Genomic DNA, 25,405 nt, shown 5'->3' with positions numbered 1-25,405 from the left:
TAAAGTTGCTAATTGAGTAGCTATAAGTTTTAGACAGCACAACATGACAGCTTGGCTTTTTATTTCACAGGGGTAAGAGATGGACATCACCCACTGGTTTGCAACTTTTAAAGTTTTTATTATACCTTTATGAAACCAGAAAGTGGTATTTAGGGACAAGTAGGTAAAGTGCTAAGTCAAACTAGCTAGTTAGCATATTGCAACTCAGTATAATGACAGATACTTGCTAATTAATGCTAAGTTAATACAAATAAAATGCTAAAATTTAGTAGAACTTACCAAAACCGAGGCACAGACTTCATGGACAGGCTGTAGGAACATGAGCTATAACACCACAAGGTATGGAAGCTTGTTTCTGCCACCGGAGATTTAAAAAAACAAACAAGAAAAAAAAAAAAAAAAAACACCATCAGAACAAAGGCCAAATTTAGAATTATTATCTCAAAATGTTAACTGTTTTGCAGAAACATCTGACTAAGTCATAATTTAAAGTTTTAGGACAGTAACCCATAATCTTGAGTAAAAAATAAATAAATCTGTGGTGGAAATAAGTTATGGATCCATAGAAAAGGGATCCAGTTCATGTAAATTAGCTAAGATGACATTCGGAAAAGCTGTTTTTGGTACTTGGGAGCTGGGTGTATTTTTTAGCCCTGAACACTGCCGCGTCACTTTAAAGGTGATCTGTGTGGGTTTTTTTTTTTTTTTTATCATAATAGCCATATATGTCTTAATTCTTTGCTTTTTAACCATATATTAGTTTTTAGATGAGTAACAAACACTTTACAAAACCATAGCTGCTAGGGATATGCAAGAGACTGGTTATGTATTCAAAACGTCCCTGAAGCCTTTGCTCCATGTTCCTCAGTTTTGCCTGAATCCTGTCATATTGTTAGAGTTACAAATTTAAAAAAAAATACCTGGAAGTACAACCAAAACTGACTGGGAAGAATTTATTGGAAAATCAATAGGCATGTGTACTTCCTCCAGTACCATCCATATTTCTGACATCTTTGATGTCTGTTTTCACATGTCTTCAAGTTAACTCTATATTTATTTATTAGAAGTATATGTATTTCCAACTGATGATATGATTACGTCATGTGTCCAGTCAGCAATGTTCTGAGATAATAAAAAAGTAATAGCTTGCTTAGTTTCTAAAGGGTCATCAAGGGGAATCAAAAAGCCAAAAAAAAAAAAAAAAAGAACAACAAAAGAGGAAGAGAATTTAAAAGCTACACTGTTTGAAGCTGTGCACATCAGTAACTGATTAACTAAAGCCAGTAGCCTTATTAGACAGTGGCACAAATTTTCTGTCTTCACTTACTTGAACTGATTACCTAGAAAGTTCCCCCAGAAGCGTTGTACCTTTTCTGTGACTTATTAGCATAAAGTACAGGAAACCTGAGAGTGCTTATGTGACTCCTCAGGTGCTCCAGAATATCTATGCATCTTAATCAGCGCTCCTGCTATCCATCCAGCGTGGGGAAACTCTGCTGAAAACAGCTCAGGGGTGATAGAAACAAGCCCACTCCTTACAGACATTGATGCGTGTCTAATGAGTCCATCAGCCTGACAGTGCTACATCCCGGGGGACCCTCCGTTCATGATTACCACTGTGTCACATACCAATGTTCCTAGATTGAAAATGCCATCTGTCATTACATCTGACTATGTTTACCAAACAGGGGCGCGAGGTAATTCATGTGCAAGTGCACCTGTTTGTTGTTTTGGCAAATTAAAACAACCTCTCGTCACATGTCGCACCACTCTCATTTCCTCTATATTCTCCAAAAGTCAAATCCTGTAATTTTATAGACCCAAAGGAGTGCATAAATGTCACAAGCCACCAGACTATGAATGATTAACCAGTTTTACCTCAGGAGCACATGCTGTACATTAGTTTGAAAAAAAAAAAGTATCTGCATGCTGTTAGTCATCAGCACAATTTTCACACATAGCATGAGGCAATCATGCTGAAAATGATGTATATGTCAGAATTGAAACAGGATCCCTGGGGAGACACGGTGATGTGGAACCACTCATATAATATAAAAGGCTGTTGCACACCACACATCAAAAACCTCTTCATTTCACTTAATGCTGAAAGGTTTTAGCACTTTAGATTCCGTCAACACTCGAAAAAAGCAATTTCCTTTCGCTCTGAATACGGTAAATATTTTCACAGTGTCTCCTTTGCTATGAATCCTCCCCCCCAAGTCTGAAGAGGGAAAGCTTTTCTGGAAAGCTGAGACAACGGCAGCCACATAAAGAACGCTTTGCACATCGCCGTTCAGTAATTTACTTTTATCTCCCTCCACGTACAGGTGCACTTCTCCTGGTGAGGTGAAAAAAAGCAAAACGAGGTCAAAAGAGGTGAGAAAGAGTATGTGCAAGAGTGGGTGGCTGTGTTTGATTTGGCGAACTGGATTTAACGTAGCACACTTAAGCTCTTTGAAAACATAATCGTCAACTTTTTGCTGCATAGGAAGTGAAGCCTGCAAACCTGCTATTACACATTAATTACCATGTCATTATCATGTCATATGATGATGTCAGTGTTGATGATGTAACAAATTTTATAATAAATGTTACATAAAAAGTCACAGCTGAAATGGTCAAGCAGCTATAAGGTAAGTCTTCCTTATTGTGTTGTTATTTACACACAAAAACTTGCTCACATGGCATTTAAATGTGAACATCTAAAAAGGAAGTGGGACTAAAAGCTTCAGAATTGAGAAACACATCATGAATTTCCACAGCTATACAGTGTGAGAAACAAAGTGGCGTGTGTTAGACTTCAGCAGTGTTTAGCTGCCATGCTGCCTTGTTATCGCTCATGTTCATATTCCACTCTCAACCGTGGACAGTTTTTGTCTTTCTGCAGTTTGTAACATGTGCTCCTGTTTCTGGTCGACTTCCTCTAGGTGTTAAGGGAAGCCTTCTGTGCCCCGTGATTCAAGTGTGTGACATACAAAAAGCAATCATATGATAAGACAGACGCTTATGGTTTCAGAAAGCTCTTTTTGCCCAGATACAGCCTGAGTGTGTGTATGTGTGTGTGTGTGTGTGTGTGTGGCAGTGTAGGTGGGGGGTGGGAACTTGTTTACAGCTCACACACGCTGCTTAGAGTCCTCTCGACAGGGGAAGAAAGACGGCGTAGCAGAACTTGGCAGAGTGAAAGTGCAGTGCACTAGCGGTGAGTTTTCAGGGATAAAAATACTGCTGGTGAGCAGCCTCGAGCTCAGCGGTAAGACTAGAGGAGCAGCAGCCTCTGGGCTTTGAAGCATCACTTATCTATGGCAATCGGCCCAGTGTGCTCAGGCAGGTTCACCAAATCTCCATAAAAATGCAAATTGCCTGTAAGTCTTCAGATTAAACTTTCTGGAAGTAAAGTTGAGGGTTTTTTTTGTTTTGCTTTGCTTTTTTATAGCACTGAATACAGCGATCACGTGTTACACCGGATGATAGATATTGATGTTTTGTTTTTCACGGGCATCTTGTTTTAGAATAAAACTCTCCCGCAGTGCACTTTATTTTTCTTCTTCTTTTTTTCTTTCTTTTTTTTGCAACCAGCACAGGGCTTTGGAGAGGATAAAACCACTTAAGCCATAGCTGCTCACTATAATACACCACATATTACATTTCTGGAGAAAAATGAGGGTTGTGTGAAGCCAGGGAAACCTTAAATGAGCAGATCCTAAGGGTGAGGAGCTCAGTGAAGGACCCATTGCCAACCAGCCCTGCAGCCTGGCAGCTCTGTGCTTGATTGGTCTCGGTGGGAAACCGGGATAGAGCGAGGGCAGAAATCTTCATCTTCATGCACGTGCATGCACACAGTCGGCATAGACATGCGAGTCTGTACCCATGCTGGCAGATGCACACATTAAAAGTGATGTGTAGGTTTTAACAACATAAACCACCACTCATATACAATCTGGCATCTTAAAAAAAAATCCCAAAGAGTGGGGAAAGAAAAAAAAGACAGGCATGTCCATATCAAAATCCAGACACACACACTCCCACATATTAAAACACATCACACCCACGTTCAAACACATGACACCCACACACATTAAGAGTCTCACACATCACAGCTACAAGCACAGCATGGGGGGTGGGTTCACATTGCCTCTTTTGCTCTGTGCCTATTCAAAAGCTAATTCTCCTGCACTGGGATTCAAAGAGCCTGGCCAGCCACCTGCACCGAGGATGGGGAGGGGAGGGGAGGGAGGAGGCCAGGAGTGGAAGGAAAGCAGTAGGAGGAGGAGGCGGCAGTGGAAGAATGACATCACCTTTCCTGAAATGTCACCATTATCTCAAGCCTCAGCTTTAGCTGTCTACAGAGGTGACATCATCCTATTGGTGCCCCTCCCCCCTCTGTTCTCTCCATAGCTGTGTGGGGAGGGAGTGTGTTCATTTGCGTGCATGTCCAAGAAGCATTGTCGAGAGAGAGAAAGAGAGAGAGGAAAACATGAGAGGATGTTTGTCTGCGCTCCTTCTTTCACGCTTCATACCGACAAAAAAAGTAAAAACGCTCATCGCTGACAATTTAATGACTCTTTTCCTCGTCTGCTGTTGATGATATCACACTTACTTATGCTTGAAAAAAAAGAGTTCAGTTTCAGGAGATATGTTGCTTTTATTGTACATACAATGCGAGTGTACAAGAACAAGGGGAGTGACTGAATTTAGCATCAAATGCACAAGGACAGTGACTTAGCCATCATTGTGGTTTGCTTTGATTTCATTGCTAAGAGAAGAAACAACCTTACCCGTGCATATTCCAGGAAGTTAATGAGTATTTTCTTCAACCTACCTCTGGTAGTTCTGCAGGGAAGGATGATTTTAAGAAATTTAATTTTGCATGTTGAGTTCAAGCAGTCAGAAGGTTATCAAGTTGAAAGAATTTAAGTGCAAAGGTGGTCTGAAAAATCTGTTTTTATATTTTTGAAATTGCATCACCTTGACTTTAAGAAAACTAGACATTGCACTCACCAGACACTTTATTGGGTACACCTTGCTGAAAGTGGGTTGGAACCCTTTTTCCTTCAGAACTGCCACAGTTCTTCATGGCACAGATTCAACAAGGTACTGGAAACATTCCCCAGAGATTTTGGTCCACATTGGCACAATAGCATCATACAGTTACTGCAGATTTGTCAGCTGCACATCCATGATGTGAATCTCCTCTTCCACCACATCTCATAGGCACTCAGTGAAATCTGGCGACTGTGGAGGCCATTTGAGTACAGTGGCAAACACTGATGATCTGAGCTTTATGACATGGTGTGTTATCCTACTGGAAGCAGCCATCAGAAGATGATTACACATAAAGAGATAGGTATGAACACCAATGATACTCAGGTAGGCTGTGGCATCAGTTGGTACCAAGCTCACTCAGAGACCATTCTCTGTAAACCCTAGAGATGGTTGCGTGGGAAAATCCCAGCAGATGATCAGTTTCTAAAATAGTCAGACCAGTCCATGTGGCACCAACAACCAAAAACATGCAGAACTACCTTTTCTCTCCATTGTCATGTTCAGTTTGAACTAAAGAGTTCTCTTGACAAGAAAGTCTGTCTACATGCCTAAATACACCGACTTGGCCGAGAGAGTATATTCACTTTTAAGTTGAGAAAAGATTAGCTGAGTGTTCACTGACAAGACTCCTAAAGACTATTGAGATTCATTTGAATCTGTCTCCCTCCCCTCACCCCAATTTGAGGCTGGTTCACCTGGAGGTTTTTCTTCTGTTAAAAGGGAGTTTTTCTTTCCCACCTCCTTCCCATATAAAGGGCCTTGAGGCCCTTAAATACAATTGAATCGAAATTGAATTAAATGTATATATTTAACTTCATAACTATATTACTCTCACCCATTAGGATGCGGGACCTGCCTTGGTCATATCTCTTGGTTTACCAGTGCAAGGATTGACCTCTGTCATGGTATTACACCATTCGATGCCCTCGGCAGCTGCCGCTACTAAAACACACCAAAGCATGCCAGTCATGCCATCACTCCCCTTTATACATGTCCCAACACTCCCTGAATATGCCCCCTCTGGATGACATCCCACAAATGCCTTTAGACCTCGTCAAAGCTGCAGCGAGGTGACAGGTAAATATGTCAAGTCGGTTCTCGTGTGCAGTTGAATCCGACTTTTTCATTGCTCTTTACAGCTCTGTTATTTGGCACCGAAGAAAGGTGGAGGAGGGTGGTGATTTTACATGCAACCAAAGGTTTTTTTACACCCAGAATAATTTAATATTTAATCCCTTCTAACACGTGTGTGTGACCAGGAATTATAGCAGTGAGTCATCTCACTAACATATTATGAGTCACAAAATCAGTGCCCCATTCATTCTGGCTGGACTCGGAGCAGTTCGGGTTTTATAGCTCAATGAAAGCAGTGATTAATATACACGTGTTGGAAACTTTGTGCTAATGCACGGATTTACATTAGTAATGGAACCAATGACTCCTTAAACGCTCTGCAGTAGGGCAGCTAAGCCAGTTGGTCAGGGGTTAAAAACTGAATAAAAAAGAGAGCGGCTAATTGCATTCATCAGATGGACTGAAACATGACTTCCAAATGAATGCTAGTGTTGCTCCCTATCTGCTGGATGTGTTAACGGCATTAATGTGTCAATGTTTTTTTTTTTCAGAGTAAAGTGCAACACTTTTGCATTTAAGCACGATGTCTTGGTCACACTGCCAGACTTACCAAAAACACTTATGTTTGTGGCCTGTTCGCTTGAAATACTTTTTTTTTTTTTTTTTTTTTTTTGTAGAACAAGCCACATAAAATCCAACTAATCCTTATTTATGAGTCTGTGTGAAAATAAAAATAGTCTTTTTTGTGTGTTATCAGCCCATTCTAAGCCATATTTCTTCCTAGCCTAGCCTATCTTTAACACCCTGCTGTTTTTGGATGTTTTTATTGTGGGGAACCTATAGCTATTTAACCTATTTAATCACCACTATGACCCTTACTCTCCTCCCCTGTAGGCTCTTAATTGTATATCATTTTTAAACAACAGGTCTCCATTCAGCACACTACTTTAAGGACATGCATGGGAGTGTTCTTGTGCAGTTTAACTTGTTTGCTAAAGCTGTTATGGAGGGGCCCCCCACTGCTTCTCACCTTTATTGTAATGCGGGGCCAGCTTTATAATCCAATCCTGGCCCAGGCCACTTCACACCTCAGTGAGAACTGTGACCCCATGCTGAGTTTGGATGGGATTCAATGACCAGTTCTGTACAGGGCACACATACTCCCACACACACATAAACACCCAGGACCTACACACCTGCTACCCAAATCAAACAACACCCCCTTTTTCTTTTTCTCCTCTGCTGTTCTCTTTGTCTTGCAGATGTTCACTCCATGAGTCAAAAGGTGAGCAAATAGAGAAATAGGGAGAAGCCAAAGCTGACCATTACTCAGAGCGGTGACATCAGGGGTCACAAGTGGTGGAATATGGGCTTGATGACCATCAAGGGAAAGATAAATATCTCAGACGTTATTAAACAGACAGAAGGTAGATTTAGTGTTTCTGCAAAGGGCCAGAAAGGGGGAGACCTGTAACATCAAAGCATTCTTTCTTAACCATATATATGCACAGCAAGCATTCAGGGTGGGGTCTGTGGTCATTAGAATGGGATGCTTGAACAGGAGTGGGAGTCATTAGAGCATTTATAACAGTTCATCTTTCATAAAAGAGCAGGCTCTAAAAATAGGGGCAAGTCAAACAAGTTCAGCCTGTGGAGAAATATTTGCTCTCCGGGCAGTCAGATGTTCTGGGCAAAAGTGTGAACGCTTTTAAATATAACTGCCTGTACTTCAGGAATCCTGTAATGTGTGTTATGAAACCCCGTGTGGATGGAAAAGTAACTGTAAGTAAAAAATAACACAACCGAGACTGCTGTGCTTCCCTTGTGTAGACCTCCAGTGTTGTCCAAAAACTCTATAAGACATTTCAGCGAGCATTGCTGATGTCCCCTCTTATGGCAATGCTTTTGCTCCCTATACAGCATTTTGAAAGCTGGCTGTGAGTAAAACTGGCTCAAAAAGTTGCTTCTCAAACACATTTTTAAATATCAACATTGTCACCAGCGTGAACGCTGAATGAACTTTCTTTAGGTTTCATTATATTTGACACAACGCTCATCCTCACTGCTGCATATTTATCAAACATATACATTTTATCACTTGCCAGTGACATCTTTTATTCACCAAGCCCTCCCCCTTTTTTCTTCTTTGCTGTAGCATCCAGTCCTGTTTTTCTGTGCCTGAGGGTTTGGAATAGCTATGTGGAACAGTGACAGCTGTAAGGGAGTTCAAGTCTGGGGCAGAACGGGACCAAACCACACCCACTATCCAGCAGACTGGAACAGAGTCAAGGGCAAGAATCTCCAACAGGTGCCCATTAAGCTCAGATTTGTATGTATTCAGACAGTAGCAGCCACCGGTGGGCAGACAGGCAGTGGTAAGAGTCAGCAGTTACAATGGTTTGCGATCATTAACTCTGACTTTTTAAGATTCCCCGACTCCTGCCATGAAATCATTACCATCAAAGCTCCCGCTTCCTTTATTTGTGCCCTTGCTGGGTTGCCACCTCTCTGCATGGAACTGTGCCAGTATTTGGAAACAGAGAGCACACAGCTGGCTTTCTGACATGCAGAATAGCTTTTGCACAACTCCCTTGGGAGTCAGAGGTGTGAGGGGGAGAGTATCGTATATGTTTTGACAGTGCGCAGCAAAGGAGCTAATAATATGATTCCCTGTCCTAGTCAGTGTTTCTCTGTAAACATGTAATGTGATATTAGAATTACAAACCTTGTGCTATTTTTTTTATTATGTATTAAAAAGCTGTATTTTGTTATACTGTAATGACAACTGAATAGGAAGTTAACCTTCATTATATATGTATGACATGTATGCGTACATATTTTTTATGCAGTGTCAACAAGCAGGAAGTTACTTTCAAAAACACATCACTCATGTATCTAAGTTAACTGGCCATTTCATTAGACATAACTGATCAACTGTTCATTAACTCAAATATCCACTCAGCCAATTATATTTAAAGCAAATCAATGTATTTAGGCATGTAGAAACGATTGAGGCAACTTGCTGAAGTTCAAATGGAGCATCACAATGAGGAAGAAAGGAGATTTAAGTGATTTTGAAGGTGGAGTGGTTGTTGGTGCCAGGTGGGCTGGTCTGAGTATTTCAGAAACTGCTGATCTGCTGGGATTTTCCACACAACCATCTCTAGAGTTTACAGAGGATGGTCTGAACAAGGGAAAATATCCAGTGAGAGGAAGTTCCCTGAGAGAAAATGCCTTGCTGATGTCAAAAGGCCAGAGGAGAATGGCCAGACTGCTTCTACAGAAGTTTAGTGCAATTGCCTTTAGCTACAACAATGGTGTGATCACTAGCCAAGCCATGCAGAAGACACACAAAGCATTGAACTTTGAAGGAGATACGCTACAGCAGCAAAAGATCACATCAGGTGGGACTCCTGTCAGCTAAGAACAGCAAACTGAGGCTACATCATATCTGGACAAAGACGGAAAAACATTGCCTGGTCTGAAGAGTTTTTATTTCTGTGTTAACACTCAGATAGAAGGGTCAGAAAGTAGCATAAAAAAGATGAAAGCACAGATTTAAAAACTGCCTTTTTTTCTACGGTACAGTGTGCTGCTTGTGTAATAGTGTGGGGCATATTTAACCACACCCTACCTCAATATAATTGCCAACCATGTCCACCCCTTTATGACCACAGTGTACCCAAGTGCAAAAGTAAAATGGCCGGTGAGTATATTTGTTTAAATATAAATTGTATTTGCACTAATTTGTACAAGGATGGAACAATGTAACCATTTATAGATCGAGCAACCTTATAACGCCCGTCCCTAGATTGAATTACCTTTCCAAAGAAAATTATAGGTAAGTGGTAAACACTGTTGGCTCATTTGCCTCATTGCGGCTGGTTGGCTGGGACCTCTATGTGGAGCTTGCACGTGCTCTGGTTTCCTCCAGCAGTCCAACTGGGAGGAAATTAGTTAAATGGTGATTCTAAATTAGCCCTGTGTACCCTGGATAGGGGCCGGGATAGGCTCCAAACCCACCGCTATCCTGCTAAGAAAAGTGATGCTTTGGACTGTATGTATGCATTAACTAAATAAAGGGTTTAAAGGAGATAAACATCCTTCAAACCTGCATTATCCTAAAGACTGGCCTTCTGCTTATAATCAACGAAATCTAAAACCTCAACAGGAAAGTTCAGTGTAGATGAGTCCACTTTTTTATAACATGAGCTATATAAGGAAAAAATAATAGCTGATCTAAGGTCGCATGAGACAACTGCATTCAGGACTTGAGTTATATCTGCTTATACAAATAGTTGGAGGTTGCAGGTTGGCGCTTAACGTCAGCCCGATATTTTTGAACGTACAGCGCCCTCTGGTGTTCAGAAGATTTAGCTACAACATAACACCAGTGAAGGTGACTTAACGTAGAGGAAAAAGTTTGTTAGACGGGAGAGAATAAATATAAGAATATTTCAGGACAGGGTTTGTGCGGATTTGATTTTAAAGAACTCGGTTTCTCTTTTTTGTATTATATTCCAAAAACCATTCCTGGGTCGTAAACAGTTCAAAACTGTTGGGGTTGGTGTTTATTTATCCCGGATCATGAAAGACTCCTGAAATAAGGAAGTGGACTCACCTTAGATCAGCACGCCAGAGGTGAGGGAGTGGCTACCTGCCCCTTCTGCTCGACTACAGTGCGAGAGGCGAACTGACGTGCCCAGGGCTCTCCGGGAGGAATTGTACTCTCCATAAAGCTTTTATTCTCAGGGAAGTTCAATCAGAATCAGGTAAGACTCAAAGATTAACTCGTGTTTATGTTTCTGTGAGCACAGGGGTTTCCAGATACTGCTGAACAAACCATTATGATTAATCCGAGTGTTTGCCATAGGCCCAAATGTACTGTACAAGTTAATAAAAGACTGATTGACCAACATTTATACGATCTCACAAGCATGCAAATCCAGAATTTGTTTTATTCATTTTCATTCTTTAAACTATCCACAAACGTGAGTTTTACAATATTTTCTTTGACTGATAGGAAAGAGAAAAAAATGTGAGGCTTGTGCAAGTGTGTTTTCAGGATAAGCAGCTGATTGTGGAGTCCTAGCTGCTGTTTTTTCACATAGAAAGAAAACTTTGTTCATTATCAAAGCATGTCTGTGCAGGTGAGGAGGCAGCCCGCCGCATTCCAGTGCCTGGGGTCATGACGTTGCAATATGCAGACCCTCAGCACAAATGTGTTTAGCGAGTAAGCCTGCCTGAGTGCCTGCCTGCGCTGTGTTTCCACCAGGAACAGAGGTTACACAATAACTGCTGTAGTTTTATCATCTCTACAGGAGAGCAATTAACTTTTTTTTTTACTGTCAGATATCAAGAGTAAGATTTGTTTCTAATATATATACACACACATAGTAAAAAAGGTAGGTAAGATAGGTAACATAATGACCGGTGAGAGTTTTCCGATACCAATTCCCAGAAACACCATGTGATGAGACTTGTCCAAGGAATGGATGTTACTGTCAAGTGTGCATGTCATGACAGATTTTGGGAAACACAGTGTCTTCCATATACACAGCTGTCTGGCTGCTGCTGCTGCTTTAGAAAGAAACCCGAGAGGCTGTCAGAGGACGTGCAAAATAGAAAGCCTAACTAATATCAATACTAGATTTTTTTATTTTATAACTTTTCACTTAGGCCCAAATAAATGTCAGTAAAAGTGAAGGATTCAGTCATTTGACTGAAAAACAAAATAACCCTATCAGAAAGTTGCAGAAATTTCAGGAGCGGGCAAATCAACAGCCTGGTACATTCTTAAAAAACAATGAATGCACTGGCCACCTCAGCAACACCAAAAGGCCTGCAAGTCCACAGAAGATGACTAATGTGTGTGATGACAGGATTATTTCCATGGTTAAGACAAACAACTTCACAACATCTAAAGAAGACAAGAACACACTCAGGGAGATAGGTGTATCATTGTCAGTATCTACCATGGAGGCGTCTGCATGAATGTAAATATAGAGAGTTTGCAACAAGGTGCAAACCGACAAGTTATTCAAGGCAGTGAAATGGGATATTCTGCAACGGGCAAGTCAGTCAACCGAGCATGCTTTTCATTTATTAAAAGAAAAGATGACAAGCATCTCTCAGCAGTAATTTAAAACATATGGTCATATCTTTAAATACATGTTTGCTTTAATGCAGGAGTCATTTAGATGGATGCTGAATAGGAAAGTTTACAGCTAAAAGGAGAGGTTGAATGTAGTGAACAAACTTTAAATTACTGCAAATTATACACTTGAAAACTTGAACTTTGTTCAAGAAAGGCAGTGACTAAACTCAAGATCGTGAAATAAAAGCATCAAATATTTCACATGAGGATTGGTATCTGGGTGCTGCTCCCTGAGCCTGGTTCTGCTGAACGGTTCTTCCTGTTAAAAGGGAGTTTTTCCTCCCCACTGTCACTAACTGCTCGCTCAGACAGGCTTTTTTGATTGCTGTTTCCCCCCCCTGTTTTTTTCAGGGTCTTTACTTTGCAGTATAACGTGCCTTGAGTTAACTGTCCCTGTGATTGGTGCAAAATAAATAACACTGAACCGAACAGCAACTACTGATATAATACTTACTAATGAACAATTAATTAAGGACTAAAAACCTACCATTATTTTTTCACAATTATATAAAACAGATCACTTCACAAGCTTGAACAAAGATGTTTAATCCTTAAAACAATGAAGAGAGACTGTTTTTATTTCAAGCAACTAACTGATTAATGAACTTGGAGTTGCAGCTTAAGTGTAACTGGTCTCACTCTGATGGGAGCTTTCCAAATAGAGTAAAGTTTTATATGCAAGCTTAAACTTAGCAAAAAGCCAGGTCATGGAAAAAAGTAAGTTTTCACATAATAAATAAAGGATAAAAAATAATCAAAAGAACCTTACAGTGTGTTAGACATTCCCCAGCTGCGTGTTGGTGGCCATTATTTCTCTGAGACCTACTGCATTGCAGAATCAGTTTAGCGTTTCTGTACACCCTCCCCTGTCCTCTAAGTGCAGCCTTGTTTAAAGTTTCTGCCTTGCCACTCATTTTCTTGTGGAATTTCCTTCTCATTTATCAGCGTCCATACGCCCTCCTCAGTTGATGCTGTTTTCATTAGATCCCAGCAGAATAATAGCGGAGACATACAGCAGTAACTCCTCTAGATAATTGTCTGCGGTAATGAATATTTCCACTTATTGTCCCGCTGAGGCCTCTGTTGTGGATGAGTGTTGAAAGAGTTAGTTCACTCCAGCTCGCTCTCAGTTTGTGTTAAAAAAAAAAAACTCCCTGGAGAGAACAGTCGTTACCATAACAACTCAAGTGCCAGCATGACAGTGTGTGAGTGGCAACAACGCGTGTGCCTGGCAAGTGTCACTTTTGTTCACTTATGAACCAAAAAACTAAAAAAAACCAGTGTTTTTACAGACAATCAGAAGAAAAGACTTCATGGTTGTCTGTGATTTTGTGATTTTACTTGGGGATTTTTAAAAAGTGTGTGTTTGTGTGTGTGTGTGTTGACTTTTTTTGAGAGCTCATTCTGCCTGACATTACTGTCCTTCTCTAGAATTGGATGGCTCTTTTCCTATAATCAAGAGAGCTCACTGCCATTAAAACACAGGACCTTACTTTGAGGTATCTGAACGTTATTTCTAAATGTATTAATTCATCATTGATATATTAATCTAATCTATCTGATTGTAAAATGAGCAAAGAAAGGCAACAAATCTAACCTGCCATTTTGTGGGAAATTATTTTTGTTAATGATTGAATTGAGACTTGTTTTCTTCATTACTTTCATCACAATAATTCAAAAACCTAAAAAAAGCATAGTTTTTTTTACCATCAGTCTGAAAGTCAGAAGGAAGTAATCTGCAGTTACGTAAGAGGAACTGAAATCATTAAAAAGCGATAAATTGGTCTATCTGAGTGACACAAGTGCTCAGTTGACTATATTTGTGTGTTGTCAGGTTTTTGTTTCTTTTTATTAATTGTGACTCACCGCCAACAAACAAAAGGTTTTTGTTAACGCTCGCCTCTTTCCAGAAATAGTTTGCTTGGCTTTTAAAGCCAGTCTTTATACTTGGTAAGAAGCCCAGTTTAAACAGGGACCTGTCCATGTCTGTGCCTCGTTGTTCCTGATTTGTGTGTTGAAGTGTTAAAAACTAAATCTAGTCTCACACGCTTGCCCAACAGCGTGTTTAAGACCTTACGACAACCAGTGGTCTTGTTTCGATGATTTTTTTTTCTGTCTTGTTGTTGCTGTTGTTGTGGTTGTTGTTGACCCTATGACGTCAAACCCTTCATGGTATACTGTGTAATAAGCCTTATGCAAATATTTTGTCACAAAGGATTTTGCAATGGTGTTTGGCCATTTGTAGCAGTATGTAAGGTTTAGGTTTACTGACAGCTATCAGTGGAATCCACATGTTCAGTCCATGGATGCTTTTTCTTGGAAGTAATTTTAAACTTCACTCTGTCTCCTGGAACCCCTCTTTCAGGCTGCCCACACCCAGGTGATGGTGTAACATGCTGCCTTTGCTTCACACTCCTCTTCTCTTTTTCTTTTCTACACATACACACGCACACACACACATACACTCTTACACACAAACACACCCACTCAGCCCTGCTGGGGAATTCATGGCCTCAGGCTAACAAACACAGTCGAAAAGCAGCAGAAAGCCCTGAAAGAATTAACGCTGCTCGGCTCCCTCACGGACTAACAGCGTGGAGTTTCATTTGTACGGAAACACCTCATGACAGACAGAAGACACTTTTCCGATCGACAGTATTGTGAGGTACGCATGTTGCAGCTAGTTTCTTTTGCTCTGTTTGCTGAGCCTTCAGTTTCTGATTGGTCAGGCAGAATAAGATGGTAAGAGCTTCTGTGCATTTATTTATTTAGTTTTTGTTCACACGGTAATTCCTGCCTTTATCTGTGTCACGTAACCTGTTTGGTCACAGGGTGTACAGCACCCTTGCTTTTCAGAACAGTGAGCAAATTATCGTCTAATTCCAAAAGTGTTTTTATAGCTGTTATTTTATCACAGCCATAAGAACTGTTAAAATCTCAGATCCCCAAATGGTCAGTGCAGAATCTCCTGTTGCTCGAATGCATTTAAAAATATTCCTATCTGCTCTTGGAGGATAGATAAATATTCCTACATGAAAAAGAAAGGATTTTTTTTTTTTATCATCGCATGTGGTTTTAACAAACCATAATTTTAATTCAGGACAGCACAGCGGTGCAGTGTTTGGGACTGATGCCTCACACCAAGAAGGTCTCAGATTTGAATCCGCCGACCGGCTGGTACTTTTCTGTGTGCAGTTTACCTGTTCCTCTTGCTCTCTCAAGGTACACTGTGGATTTCTTCCAGTCCCAAAATGCTTGTTAGGTCAATTGGCGATCCTAGATTAGGGGGGAATATGAGCATGACTGGTTGTCTGTCTTGGTGTGTTAGTCATGTGACAGCTGAAAAAAGCTGCAGTGGCTTCAGAACCATTAAAATTGGTTTAAGAAAAAAACACTAAAAAATGAATTAAGATTTAGTTAAATGTTATGTATATAGTCTATGCCAATCTTGTGAGCAAATCATAGTATGAGACTTAAAGCCCTTACTAGATTTAAACAAACATATATAAAACATTAACAATTATTATGAAGGAGGGGTCTTTATTGATTTTTAGTATTTTGGATTTAGAATGACAGGTCTGCATGCTCAACGTAATGCTGAACCAGAAGGCAGTTAGCATATCTTATCAGTTTTGGTGGTAGGCAGATTTTGAGTCATTGTACCAAACAGAGCATCACTGGTGCTGGGTTTTTGGGTCTGAATCTGACACCTTTGAGTCTGTGCCACCATCTATTCAGCTGAGATGTGTGCTATGCTAAATGTGCTGCAGAAAATGCACATTATAGAGTCTGGCCTGCTGTGTCAGACAACTGCAATATTTCCAAATTACTACAAGTATTTGTGATGTAAAAGGTTTTTACATCTGAAATCAAAAGACAACTTATACGGCAAAACTGATAGTTTTGTGACAGGCCAATATATAGCTCTAAAGGTAAGCTAACTGCCTGCTAGCTATAGCATACTGGACATAAATGAGAAGAAACAGATTTCCTAGAATTTCAAATGACTAAGTTATCCTTTAATAAAACTCAAAGAAGCCAGTTTCTTATACTTAAAAACGACTCAACAGTCGCTCCATTACTGAAGTACTATGTCAGACCTCCTTTTGCCTTCAGAATTGCCTTAATTCTTCATGGTATAGATTCAGCAAAATTCTGGAAATGTTCTTCAGAGATTTTGGTCCATGTTGACAGAATAGCATCACACAGCAGCTACATATATTATTTTTTTGTCTAAAGAGTATACCAATGTATGCATACCAAGCTTATGCATAACCTTGGTATTCATACCAACAGTTGTGTTAAAAACATTGCTACATTCCCCCGGTGAGCTAGTAGTCTCTGCAGTTGGACCGCAAATGGCATTTAACACCAAATTAATAGAAAGTTTAACTACAAAGTTTATAATGACCATAAACACGAGATTAAAAATGTATGTTTGAACAAAGCAACATGAATTATGTTATTCTTTTGCCTGACAGATTTTCTGTGTAGGTTCTCAGTGATCCAGGTCATGGTTAGCCTAAGGACCTTGGAAAGAAAGCAACTGGACCTCTAACTTTCGTGACAGTGTTTCACCTGTCTTACTTTGATATACTCTTTGAACTCTTATCCAAAAGACGGCTCATTCAGCTCTGAAACCAAATGGTCAGGAGCTCCAGGTATTTAAACCCTTAAGAGGGTCCAAGCTCCATAAGAGGGTTGTTGACCCACTATGAATCATGTGCGTCATCACATGAGGCAATGTATGAAAAAACATGTGGGTTATTACCACCAGAGGTTTCACATGAAATCGCTCTGAGACCTCGCCTTACTCTATCACGCGACCTATTGAGGTCACCTGACACAAGATGTGAGTTGGGGTTTTAAGCTTCTGGGAAGTCATTTTAAAACTGCATTGTAGGTGGCTGAGAGGTGTCGTAAGCAACCTCCTCTTTTCAGTCATGGTCGTTCATGGTGGGTTGTGGTGTGTTCCCCACAAGGGGAGCTAGGATGTTGGCAAGGAGCTTGGAAATGTTGTAGGTGGTTGAGTTTATACTGCTAACTAACTTTATACTTCTAAAAATGTCCTCTTAAGGGACTCTCCACTATTTTGGTTTTAGAACTTCCACAGCATGTCTTTTATCCTGTCTTCCTTCTCTCACCCCAACCGGTCGCGCCAGATGGCCACTCCTCCCTGAGCCTGGTTCTTCTGGAGGTTTCTTCCTGTTAAAAGGGAGTTTTTCCTTCCCACTGTCGCCAAAGTGCTTGCTCATAGGGGGTCATATGATTGTTGGATTTTTCTCTGTATGTGTCTACTTTAGAATATAAAGCGCATTGAGGCGACTGTTGTTGTGATTTGGTGCTGTATAAATGGAATTGAATTCAATTGAATTGAACTGAGGCAGCCTCTTGGATGAAAGGTCAAATGTCTCCACAAAGTCGAAGAAATCCAGTCACTTGGATGAACTGGTAGTTAACAGGTGGCAAAAGGAATGCTGTTAATAGAGAAACAGCGTTTAGTAGCAAAATATTATGGAGATGAAAATGCAAAGAATTCAATATTTCATTGTACATTTTTGTTGCATGTTTGTGAATGGCTGCTCTCAAAACGGTTTGAGAGCAGCGATTAGTTTTACTCCAAAACCTTGCAGGTCCTCACTTGAAATCTGGTTGAGAAAGAATGTAATCTGGATATCTCAGCAAAAATGATATGAATCATAGCAGCCACATGGCAAAAGATCACAGCTTCAAAGTGAAGCATCGCACGACTGTAGTAGTATAATGAAGCAACTCACAGAACAGTGTGTCCTTTTCTTTTGAAGAAATTATTATCACTCAGTTCTTCCAGTTAAACCTTTTGTTTACCCAGATGTCCCATCTAAAATAAAAAAGCACCATGCATATAAAGTATCGTTTTTCTTTTCTCTGTTTAAAGGATGATTTTGATGTGATGATGCCAACCCAGCTTTGACAATGTATGAGGTGATGTCCGGTGACACCCTGTCCTGGAAGGTGCCCAGTCCACGACAAAATGAAACAGAGGCTGGCCCTGAAGAACAATTCTCTGGGGATGGTGGACCTGTCAAAATCCTTAAAGTGTGCTTCAGCACCAACAACAACCTGGGCAAGAATTTCAAGCTGGTGAAATGTGACAACTCCTGGCAAATTAGGGTGAGAATGTAGCCCAGAAAATATGGGGAAGAGAATTTCATTGTCAAAAAAGACGAAAAGGGAAGTGCCAAATCGTGTTTCCGCCACTTAATGTTATAATTTTATCGCTATTACATATTTAAACGAGTTTAAACCAGAAATTTCAATAAACTGAAGGATGACCAAAAATCTTTTCAAAAAGTATTTTTTAAACTTCTTTTTTTCTCCTTCAGGCTATCATTCGTTCAATTCTGGTCAGCGGGCGTTTAGGGCCAAACGTTCAACACGCAGGATGCTATGGCCTCATGCTAAAGCACCTGAAGTCAGAAGAACTTCACTGGCTCCATCCAGACCTGACTGTCGGAGAGGTGGAGAAGCGCTATGAGAGCAATCATCTGGAAGCCGAGTGGAGGTACTGATGGACTATTAGGATATTAATCTTGTAATTAACATATGTACTTTTTGTAAGCTTTATTGTATTGAGTTTTATTTGTAAGCTGATATCTATATTTTCCTTTCGAGCACAGATATGACCTTCGTATCAGATACATTCCTGTGAATTTTGTGGAAAAATTCAAAGATGACAGATCGACCTTTGTGTATTTTTACCAACAGGTAACTGTATTTGTTATCCTGTCATAAAAGCTTCCTGCCTCTATTGTACTTGTTGTTGTTTAACTGATATCCTGTGCATCATTTTAGCAAATCTCGTGTAGAGTGTGTTACTTTAGTTGCTTAAGCCTAGCCAAATTTGCTGCTGCCTTTGCAAGTCACTTTGCAACCTAACTCTACTAAAGAAGCCTGTTGTCATTGATGACAGATTGGGTTGGTGCTGCAAAGTCAAGTAAAAATCACTCTAGGTGGAAATGGTTTTCTTTTGATTTAAAGAGTCCTGACTGACTTTGTTTGAAGTTCTATTTAGAATTTTATTGTTGGTATTCGCATAAAACTCAAATTTTTGACATGTTATTATAGGTGCGTAGTGATTACATGCAGTATCATGCCAGTAAAGTCAGTGACGGGATGGCATTGCAGCTTGGTTGTTTGGAGATCAGGTGAGTCACTGCATTCCTTACCTCGCTGTGAGTGTGAGGTGACTGAACTGGGTGTATTTACTGTACACTTTCCAATTGTCTCCCTCTTGCAGGCTCTTTCATAACTTAACCCGTGTTGCTGTGCTTTGTATTTAATAGAATGATCAAAAGCTATAGAATACTTAAACTGCTATTTTTATTAATCATTTTGTATCTTTATTCTCACTCTGTTTTCACAGGCGGTTCTACAAAGACATGAATGCAAAAGGTCTTGAAAAGAAATCTAACTTTGAGCTGCTAGAGTAAGTTTTTACTTTCTGTACACTACAAAGAGTTATCGCTCTAATATTACATTAAGGGCTTTTAGATCCAGTTTAACTGGTGTTGTTTAATTACGTTACCCTAAAAGTGACCCTTCATGGGTTGTGAACCCTCAGCTTCAAAATATGATTAAAAATGCCTTGAATTAAACTAAAAGACCATTTTTTAAATATTAAATCAGAATCAGAATACCTCATTAATCCCTAGGGAAATTATGTAATACTAAGCAAAAGACAAAGAAAAAACGTCACAGCATGAAGGAAAATCAGGACCAATTCAAACAGGCTGCATACCGGTTGATGCAAGCTCAATATAAAATTTAAATGACATGATGATGATTTAAAAAGCCGATACATTATTATATATTACATTTATTTATTTCTTTGAGACACCCTAAATATGTGTAGCTATTTATTGTTCCTTACCAAAAAGCTTTAACCGAAATTTTTATTTATATTTATTGGCCATTATAAATGCCAGTACCAACAGTTTGACAAACAGCTAACATCAGCAATAGATTGCCTTTCAAGCTCTAGAGTATGTTTTTAATTCTGAATATTCTTCTAAGGTTTTTTGTTTGTTTTACCAATTTAGAAAAGAAGTTGGCCTGGACCTTTTCTTTCCACAGCAACTGATTAACAGCATGAAGGTAAATTTCTCTAAACGTGACTTAGTGTGTCCTACCTAAACAGGCACCCACAATTTATGAGACTTCCTTTGCAAATTAATATTGAGTCACTATTGTGCAAAAGTGCAAGTTTTACCATTTTCAAATCTCTGTGGCTGTGATCCAGCCTAGGCCCCTGCGGAAGATGATTCAGCAAACATTTCAGCAATTTGCAACACTCAAGGAGGATGACTGCATGATCAAGTTTTTTGAGACGCTTAAAGATTTCGTCAGCTACGATGAAGAGGCCTTCCCTTGTGAACTAGTGGTGAGCAGGAACATGATGTTCATCTGGAGCAATGAATCGTGTCTTATTCATAAATAACAAAATAGACCTCGTTAAGCTTGTCCAGAACTCCAAGATCTGTAGATTTACTGTTTGAGGTATTAATGTTTCAAATGTTTTTATTTGTGAATAGCAAGGCTGGAGTCTGTCTGTGGAGCTGGTCGTCGGTGGGAGAGGAATTCGCCAACGCACACAGAAGGATTCAGCTGTAAGCGTGATTAAGATTTTGTTAATCTTGCACACAGGTTTAACTTCATAATTTAATCATTGCATTCATTCCTTTTGTGTGGCAGGCTGTGTTTTTAGCTGACTTCAAACAAATTAAGAAAGTACAATGCATATCGCAGAACGATGGCAAGGCTCTCCTAAATCTTGACATAGAGGGCGCGAAGCAAGTAAGTGTAATATTCCTCCCTATAGTTTGAAATATTAGGGAATGTCACTCAATAGCTTCCTTTGTTAGGTACACCTCGTTGGTATTTGATTGGACTGTCTTTTCTCTTCAGCACTCCCTCGAGTCTTTGTGGCACAGATTTGGGAAGGTGCTGGAAACATTGCTCAGAGATTTTGATCCATATTAACATCACAAAGTTAATGCAGATTTGTCGGGTGCACATTCATGATGTGAATCTCGCATTTCACTGCTCTAGTGGATTAAGATCTGAGGCCATTTAGTACAGTGAACTCATTGCTATGTTTAAGAAAGCAGTGAGCTTTGTGACATGTTGTGTTTCATCAGAAGATGGGTACACTGTGGTCAGAAAGGCATGGGCATGGTTAGCAAATGTGTTGGGTGTTGAAACTATGTTCAGCTGGTGCTAGATCAACATGTACCAAGAAAAGTTTCCCCCACACAATTACAGCATCACCAGCAGCATGAACAAGGCAGGATACATTTATGCTTTTATGTGTTTTAGACCGAATTCTGACCCCCACTAAGCAAATGTTGCAGCAACATTAAAGATTCATTAAACAAGTATTTTTTCCTATCTTATGTTGTCCAGTTTTGGTGAGCTTGTGTGAATTGTAGCCTCAGCACATAGTGTGGTCTCCTGCTGTTGTAGCCCATCTGCTTTAAGGTTCGATGTCTTGTGCATTCAACACCTACTTGTGCCGTTCTATCAACTCGAACTCTGGTGATTTCCTTCTGACTTCTAGCGTCAACCAGGCATTTTCGTCCAGAGAACTGCTGCTCATTGGATATTTTCTCTGTTTGGACCACTCTCTGTAAAGTTCAGTGTGTAAAATACTCAGACCAGCACGCTGAGCACCAACAGCCATGTTGGTTGGCTGATGAGTTATTGGTATTTTCTAAACTGGCCATTCAGTCTATGTATTTTTGTGACATGCCATTGTGTCCTCATTGATAGCGTCTGACCATCAATGTGGCCACGGTCGCTACGGCTGAGAACATGATTGATCTTATTGACGGGTACTGCCGCTTGGAAAACAACACAGATGAAAGTGTTATCCACCGACCAAATAGAGGTGTGTAAGATTTATCTATTAAATAAAGGGCAACATATTGTTTTTAAAGATTGACCATTGTCTTAAAAGCTGTTTGAAATATATTCTTAAAAGTCAATCTGGATTCTCATTACTACTTCCTATCCTAGATGCCAATGCAAGAACCTCCCTACCTGAAATTCCTACTGGGTAAGTGGCTGTTTTACTGACTTATGCAGTCAGTGCTCTAATTTGAACATTTCTGACTTTGGCTTTCCCCCATTTTGTCTTTTCCTTGGAGCAGCAGAGAGACGAGCTCGCTCAGACACAGTATGGGTGAGCTCAGAATTTTAACAACCTATGCTGTACACTTTTTAATAGTTAAAAACCAAATTCCTTTTAATAGTGACGTTATTATGAAGACAATAAAAATGAGATCTTTTGCATTTTTAGGTTCAGATATCTACTGTGAGATTGATGAAAGGCCAAAATCAGGTTCGGAAAAGTCTATATTCAATTCTGTTACAGGATCATACCTGTGAAAACTCACTTTTTAATGTTCACTGTTACTGTTGCTCTGCAGTTGTGAAATACGGCATCGACCGAAATGACATTGTTCTCGGCCGAATCCTCGGCGAGGGTTTTTTTGGGGAAGTCTACGACGGAGTATACAAAAAAGCTGTAAGTTTAAAGGGTTTAAGCGCGGTGTGTTACAGAGCATCTATAAAATACATGATTGCATTAGAAATAAATGGCAGCACGCAAAGTGAATGTGCAGTAACATGTGTTTAATTGGACAGAATGGTGAAAGAGTTAATGTGGCAGTGAAAACCTGCAAAGACTGTTCACCTGACGTGATGGAAAAATTCATGAGTGAAGCAGGTACGCAGAGAAAAAGATTTCTAAAACAGCTGCTACGTTCACCACAACTGTGCCAGCAGTAACTGACAGAGTTGTCCTGATAAGTTGTGATGTTTGTGTTTGTCAGTAATCATGAAGAACCTCGACCATCCCCACATCGTCAGACTGATTGGAATCATAGAGGAGAATCCCGTGTGGATTGTCATGGAGCTTTATCAGTATGGGGAGGTTAGTCCTCATTTCCTGATTGGTTATAGAAAATATGCATTTAATATATGTTCTTTTTTCTTTTTAAACTAGTGTAGCTTCTGGATGCCACAGCAGATGTCGCACATGTGAATTCCTGACTGATTAAACGCATTATTGACTTTCTTGCAGCTGGGACACTACCTGGTTCAAAACAAAGAAAAGCTGACAAATACAACCTTAGTGCTGTTCAGCCTGCAGATCTGCAAAGCTCTCGTCTACCTCGGAGGGGTTAACATGGTACACAGGTACATTTTTTTCTCTTCTTAATTAAAAAATGAATGCTTTTATTCAACAGAAAGGTTACAGTGTTATAAGCTCTGCCTCCTTTGAGCATAAATGATCATGGTCTGACATAAAAGTAGCACCAGCTTAGGCGGGTATTTCAGATATCCTTGTCCCCAGCATCACTTTCCAGTTCCTCCTGGGGAATCCCGAGGAGTTTCCAGTCCAGGAGGGATTATATATCTCGACTCTCGACAGTCGAGATATATAATCCCTCCTGTGGCTTCTGGGTCTACTTGAGGGTCTGCTTCTAAAATGTAATCCACACTTTCAGCTTAAGAATTACAGCCATTTTTACACATAGTCCTCCATTTCCAGAGGTTCAAGTAGTGACAAGCAGTTTGATGGCCAGGTGAGGCATGCTTCTTTGTTAATTCATGGCAAACAAAGCGGACATAATATCTCAAGTTGATTCAAAGAGTTGGATTTGTATTGTTGGGTTTTCTCCCTCAAGGCATCCTACTCAGTCGCCTTTTGATTGAAAGTGGGTGCCACGCAGGCAACACAGTTGGTCTGCAACTATTTGCAATCGGTCCACCAGCTAAAAAATTGAATGCAGCCTTTTTTCCTAGTTGCAAGGAGAGGAGCCTACCGTCGTATTTTAACTCTAGTGTGACTGAGTGATGAAGTCGTCACATTTTGGAAAAACTTTTTATTTAATCTTAAAACATTGAAATGAGGAAAGTTGTACTGAAACAGCAGAACACCATGTTCCATTGAGTTGTGTCTGCAGACTGTTTAAGTGCACAATTTCAGGTTTTAACATGCATTATTTACATTTCCCCTGAATCTTGCCTACATTATCCACCTGTACCAACATAAATATCAACCTTTCCTCCAATCCTGTCCGCTCACAGAGACATAGCAGTTCGGAATATATTAGTCGCCAGTCCGGACTGTGTGAAGCTTGGAGACTTTGGTCTATCGAGGTACATAGAGGATGAAGAATACTACAAAGGTAAAAGAGACACTCATGAACTAACACAAATGTTTCATGCAATAAACATAAAATATCAGCTAGATTTATAAAATACTTTAACTGTAAACGCTTCTGTTATGTTTTTCCTACATTTTGATCTTGTTCACATTATTGTTTTAAGTCATGTACGTAATAATTTTGACCACAATTTTAGATTAAAGGATCTACACAGTTAAACCACAGTCTGTTATGTGTCCTTGTCAATAGAAAAATAAAAGAATATTTAAAACAAATACACAAATTAATCAACTTATTTGGAAAAATCTTTAAAAACCATGGCTTTGACTATCTTGACTATAATGCAGTGTGCTAATTTCTTTGCAGCATCTGTGACCCGATTACCAATCAAGTGGATGGCCCCAGAATCCATTAATTTCAGGCGTTTTACCTCAGCTAGTGATGTGTGGATGTTTGGTGAGCTTGTTACGCATTTACCTTCAACAGCACGGTGACATTTTGAGGGTTTGGTGCACAAGAGACTAAGAAACACTCACACATAGAAAAAGGTCAGGTTACTGGTTAATAATCAACCGAAACAAGGGCTACACAGTTTTATGACGAGGCAGGGATTATTTAAGATGATATGGCTCTACATTACAGATAACGTGCACACAAACACACATAACAGTGGACTGTTATTCTTCCTTTCTTTGTTTTGCTTTTTTAGCTCAAACACTGATGGTTTACATGGGGGAATTTTAAGCCTCAGAAGGCTCAATATCCCAACCTAACAGCCTTTCATGTGTATTTACTCCTAGTGCTTTTACAAAAGTACTGAAACACTGGCATCCTCTGACCTTTGAGGCCTAAGAGAGTGAGGAATTACCTTTATGATGCCTGACTATTTGATATCCTCCCCTAAGGTAAATCAGTT

The 25,405-nt window shown here is 39.9% G+C and overlaps 1 protein-coding gene across 2 annotated transcripts in view; it reads left to right on the top strand.

Annotated features, from left to right (window-relative positions):
* The first annotated feature begins 10,750 nt into the window (after window positions 1-10,750).
* ptk2bb (protein tyrosine kinase 2 beta, b) overlaps window positions 10,751-25,405 on the top strand; it is a 29,030-nt gene continuing 14,375 nt past the window's right edge. The window contains exons 1-20 of one of the 2 annotated variants that reach the window (XM_026194351.2): window positions 10,751-10,889; window positions 18,192-18,427; window positions 18,640-18,818; window positions 18,934-19,021; window positions 19,382-19,461; window positions 19,680-19,742; window positions 20,356-20,410; window positions 20,556-20,696; window positions 20,848-20,922; window positions 21,008-21,109; window positions 22,085-22,202; window positions 22,331-22,370; window positions 22,465-22,496; window positions 22,614-22,655; window positions 22,744-22,841; window positions 22,961-23,042; window positions 23,149-23,249; window positions 23,400-23,515; window positions 24,410-24,510; window positions 24,856-24,945. In XM_026194351.2, coding sequence (XP_026050136.1) covers window positions 18,230-18,427; window positions 18,640-18,818; window positions 18,934-19,021; window positions 19,382-19,461; window positions 19,680-19,742; window positions 20,356-20,410; window positions 20,556-20,696; window positions 20,848-20,922; window positions 21,008-21,109; window positions 22,085-22,202; window positions 22,331-22,370; window positions 22,465-22,496; window positions 22,614-22,655; window positions 22,744-22,841; window positions 22,961-23,042; window positions 23,149-23,249; window positions 23,400-23,515; window positions 24,410-24,510; window positions 24,856-24,945 — 1,801 coding nt within the window. In that variant the 5' untranslated portion in view covers window positions 10,751-10,889; window positions 18,192-18,229. Of the gene's footprint in view, window positions 10,890-14,802; window positions 14,940-18,191; window positions 18,428-18,639; window positions 18,819-18,933; window positions 19,022-19,381; window positions 19,462-19,679; window positions 19,743-20,355; window positions 20,411-20,555; window positions 20,697-20,847; window positions 20,923-21,007; window positions 21,110-22,084; window positions 22,203-22,330; window positions 22,371-22,464; window positions 22,497-22,613; window positions 22,656-22,743; window positions 22,842-22,960; window positions 23,043-23,148; window positions 23,250-23,399; window positions 23,516-24,409; window positions 24,511-24,855; window positions 24,946-25,405 lie in introns of those variants that run through there. The other variant, XM_026194352.2, reaches the window with a different exon arrangement.

The sequence above is a fragment of the Astatotilapia calliptera genome, chromosome 15 (assembly GCF_964374335.1).
Source record: "Astatotilapia calliptera chromosome 15, fAstCal68.1, whole genome shotgun sequence".
NCBI classification, from domain to species: domain Eukaryota; kingdom Metazoa; phylum Chordata; class Actinopteri; order Cichliformes; family Cichlidae; genus Astatotilapia; species Astatotilapia calliptera.
The sequence above is the reverse complement of the archived record's forward strand: the minus strand, read 5'-3'. Positions and strand labels throughout refer to the sequence as shown.